Here is a 2,969-nt window from a genome sequence, read left to right as displayed (position 1 = left end):
AAGTCTGTAAAAAAGATGTTTTTGAGGAAGAAGAAGAAGTAGTATGTTTTTGTTTTTTTGTTTTTTAGACTTTAGAAACTCAGAAGCTGATCAAATATCGGGTTAAATATCGGTGGGGCGGCCGATGTACGATATTCAGGTTTAAGGCCGATACCGATAGGGGGCCGATTATATCGTGCATCCCTATCTTTAACTCAAACCTTTACAATGAGAGAATAAAGCTCATTGAGTAGAATAAAGGCAACTCACTTATTTCAATATTCATAGAAAACAAAAAACAAGCTTACTTTGGAGATTAGGGGCATAATACACACCCTAATGATTTAAAAGTACTGAATTTTACATACTTCCTGCACAGCTGATGTAATTTAGTGTGGACAAAAACTGAATGCAGATTTTGCACAAAACTGGATAAAAAGACACAGAAATAAACTGCGAGGAAGAGTAAGGAGAACATGAATTTGAGAGGCGGAACAACTCAGCTTTAAAAATCTCACCTCTAAATCAGCTTTTTGCTCATTAAATCTGTGAAAAGATGATTTATGCCACCTACATGTCCCGGGTGTTTATTTTGACAGTTTACTGCATAGTTGCATAATCTTTCATAATCTTGATTTAGTGTCAAAAGCACCTGTTTGGTGGTCAACCACTCCTCAGGGTGAAAAAGTTAATAATGTCTGATTTTGTCACTTGGCCTCAGAAAAATGTGACCTCATCACTTCTACTACTGTGCATACAGTGATACAAGCAAACAATTAATCATGGAACACAAACTAAATGAGTATGTTATATTGGAAAATGAAAATCAAGCATGATTTTCTCCATTATAAAGTCGATTATAGAGTAGAATGTGTATTAAAATCTTATAAAAACAACCCTCTTTCATCTATCCAGTCTAATATAACAATTTGACATTACTTTTTCTGTCACATGACCTAAAAGATACTGGGGAAAATAAATTTGGAAAAAAAAATCATTTATTTTGAAGAGGAAAAAAATGTTAAAAAGGAGAAAAGAATCGAGCTTGAGCATTTTTTTAAGTCTACATTCAAAATACGTGTCGTGACAAACGCCTTTAACGTTCATAATTTCCATCGTTAAACGTTGTGATGGCAGCGTCATGCTGTGGGGATGCTTTTATTCCAGCAGGGACTGGGGGCGCCAGTCAGAGCTGATTGGAAGATGCATTGAGCTAAACAACAGTTAGGCTTGAGTAGTTTTGCAAAGTTATGTGATCATTTTCATTAAAGTTTGCTGCTTTTAAAAAAAAAAAACATTTGCAAATAACTACCCGTATTCTGTGAACTATTAGCCGCTAAGTTTTTCCCACGCTTTGAACTAGCGCTGCAGAAAAACGACTGTTTTGCAAATCGATCAATCTGTCGATAATTTTTTTTAAATTAATTAATAATCAGAAAGCCAAAGGGTAATTAAATTGGGTAAGACTAAAAAAGAAAAACTATTTTTATTTTAAATGAAAAATGTTTACATATTCTTTTTTTTTATTTTGGTATATTTGTGGCTCAAAGTGGGTTTCTCTGTCAGCTAAAGGCTCGTTATAGTCTCTATGCTCCTGTTAACAATTAATCAATTACTAAATCAGTTGATGATTATTTCAACACTCAGTTAATCATTATTAATCGGATTAATTGTTTCAGCCCTACTTTGAACCATGCGGTCATGAAGGTTCTGCTTTTCTGTGGGTTTCTCCTAACCACCAGCGGGCGGAAGTCAAAGTTGGGACTCAAAGAAGGAGCTAATTTCAGTCACAGCAGAGAAAACATGTCCTGAATTCCCACATTTTGTCATTTATTTGCCGCATTAAAGCTCTGGAACCAATGAAGACTCTGTGCATAACTCCTGCAGAGCTTAAATAAAGAGCTAAGCCTCATCTTTACAAGCCACCTTCTACTGTATGGAATCAATACTTACTGCAAACTGCTTACGCTTCCTTCCAGGTTTTCCAACTTTAAATGAAGCACTACTAAAATCTGACATCTCCTCCTCCATTAGGTCCATAGCTAGCATTTTGCTATCAGCCTGTAAAGAGAAAAGGACACAGTAAGATCGGGTGGTAAAGGCACATATTCTTAAAGCTAACAGCTCAATAATCGTTGTCCTTAAACACTGAAACAGTTAAACACTGAATTTACGGCAAGAATTGGAGCAAAAGTTGGAATTGTTCTTCAGAAATGTGAAAAAAAAAATTTAAAGGGCAACCAAATGCTTGAAAATTGGAGAAAAGTGCAGCAGGCTCACTCACCGGTGTGTTTAGCTGAGACAGATAGAAACAAAATGACATGCTCTTTTGAACTAGGCTGCAGTGAAAGCTCAGTGAATGCACCTCTGACCTTCAAGACAATTGCTTCTTGACACCATTACAAACCGCCGACCCGCCCCCACGTTCCCCTGCTGCAATTTTCCTTTGATTAATACAAACTGTCAACCAGCATGAACAATGCTCCATGTCTGCCACCACCCAGCAGCCCCCAGAGTTGATGAGAGAAAGGATGACCGTAATGTAGATGCTTAGACTTCAGTATTGACTGAGTAGGAATGCAAGCGCCGGGTCCGAATGCAAATAGGACTGACTGCAAGGCCATTTCTGGCAGCAGGGTGGGGGTTGGAGAGTTGGACTGGGCAGCTAAGGAGGGAGAAGCTATCGACGGGACAACTATTAGTCATGCAGTTTAGAAATCTGGACTTTAAGCACATAACAAAGTGGCAAGAAGACATTCCTTTTCTAAAGAAATCCTGTTAATCCATATAGGGGAACATTTAGCACAAGGTGCTCTGGTCAGATGAGATTAAATAGAATGAATTTTTGACCTAAATATAAAACCAATGTTGGAAAACTTAAATTGCACATCACCCTGAATGTCTCCACAGTTTGGGGAGGCTTTTGTTAAAGGAATAGTACACCCAAAACATGATTAGCCTTCATTTTCTACTCACCCCCATGCTGAACA

At 37.6% G+C, this 2,969-nt stretch overlaps 1 protein-coding gene across 5 annotated transcripts in view; it reads right to left on the bottom strand.

Moving 5' to 3' along the window:
• Window positions 1-2,969, bottom strand: part of dnmt3a (DNA (cytosine-5-)-methyltransferase 3 alpha) — an 84,909-nt gene that overhangs the window by 73,431 nt on the left and 8,509 nt on the right. For all 5 annotated transcript variants that reach the window (XM_015392177.1, XM_015392175.1, XM_015392176.1 and 2 more), the window contains one exon: window positions 1,933-2,040. In XM_015392177.1, the coding sequence (XP_015247663.1) occupies window positions 1,933-2,040 (108 nt within the window). The remainder of the gene's footprint in view (window positions 1-1,932; window positions 2,041-2,969) is intronic.

Source organism: Cyprinodon variegatus, unplaced genomic scaffold (genome assembly GCF_000732505.1).
Source record: "Cyprinodon variegatus isolate N-32 unplaced genomic scaffold, C_variegatus-1.0 Scaffold576, whole genome shotgun sequence".
Lineage (NCBI taxonomy): Eukaryota > Metazoa > Chordata > Actinopteri > Cyprinodontiformes > Cyprinodontidae > Cyprinodon > Cyprinodon variegatus.
Note: the sequence above shows the minus strand (reverse complement) of the source record. Positions and strands in the feature narration are given on the sequence as shown.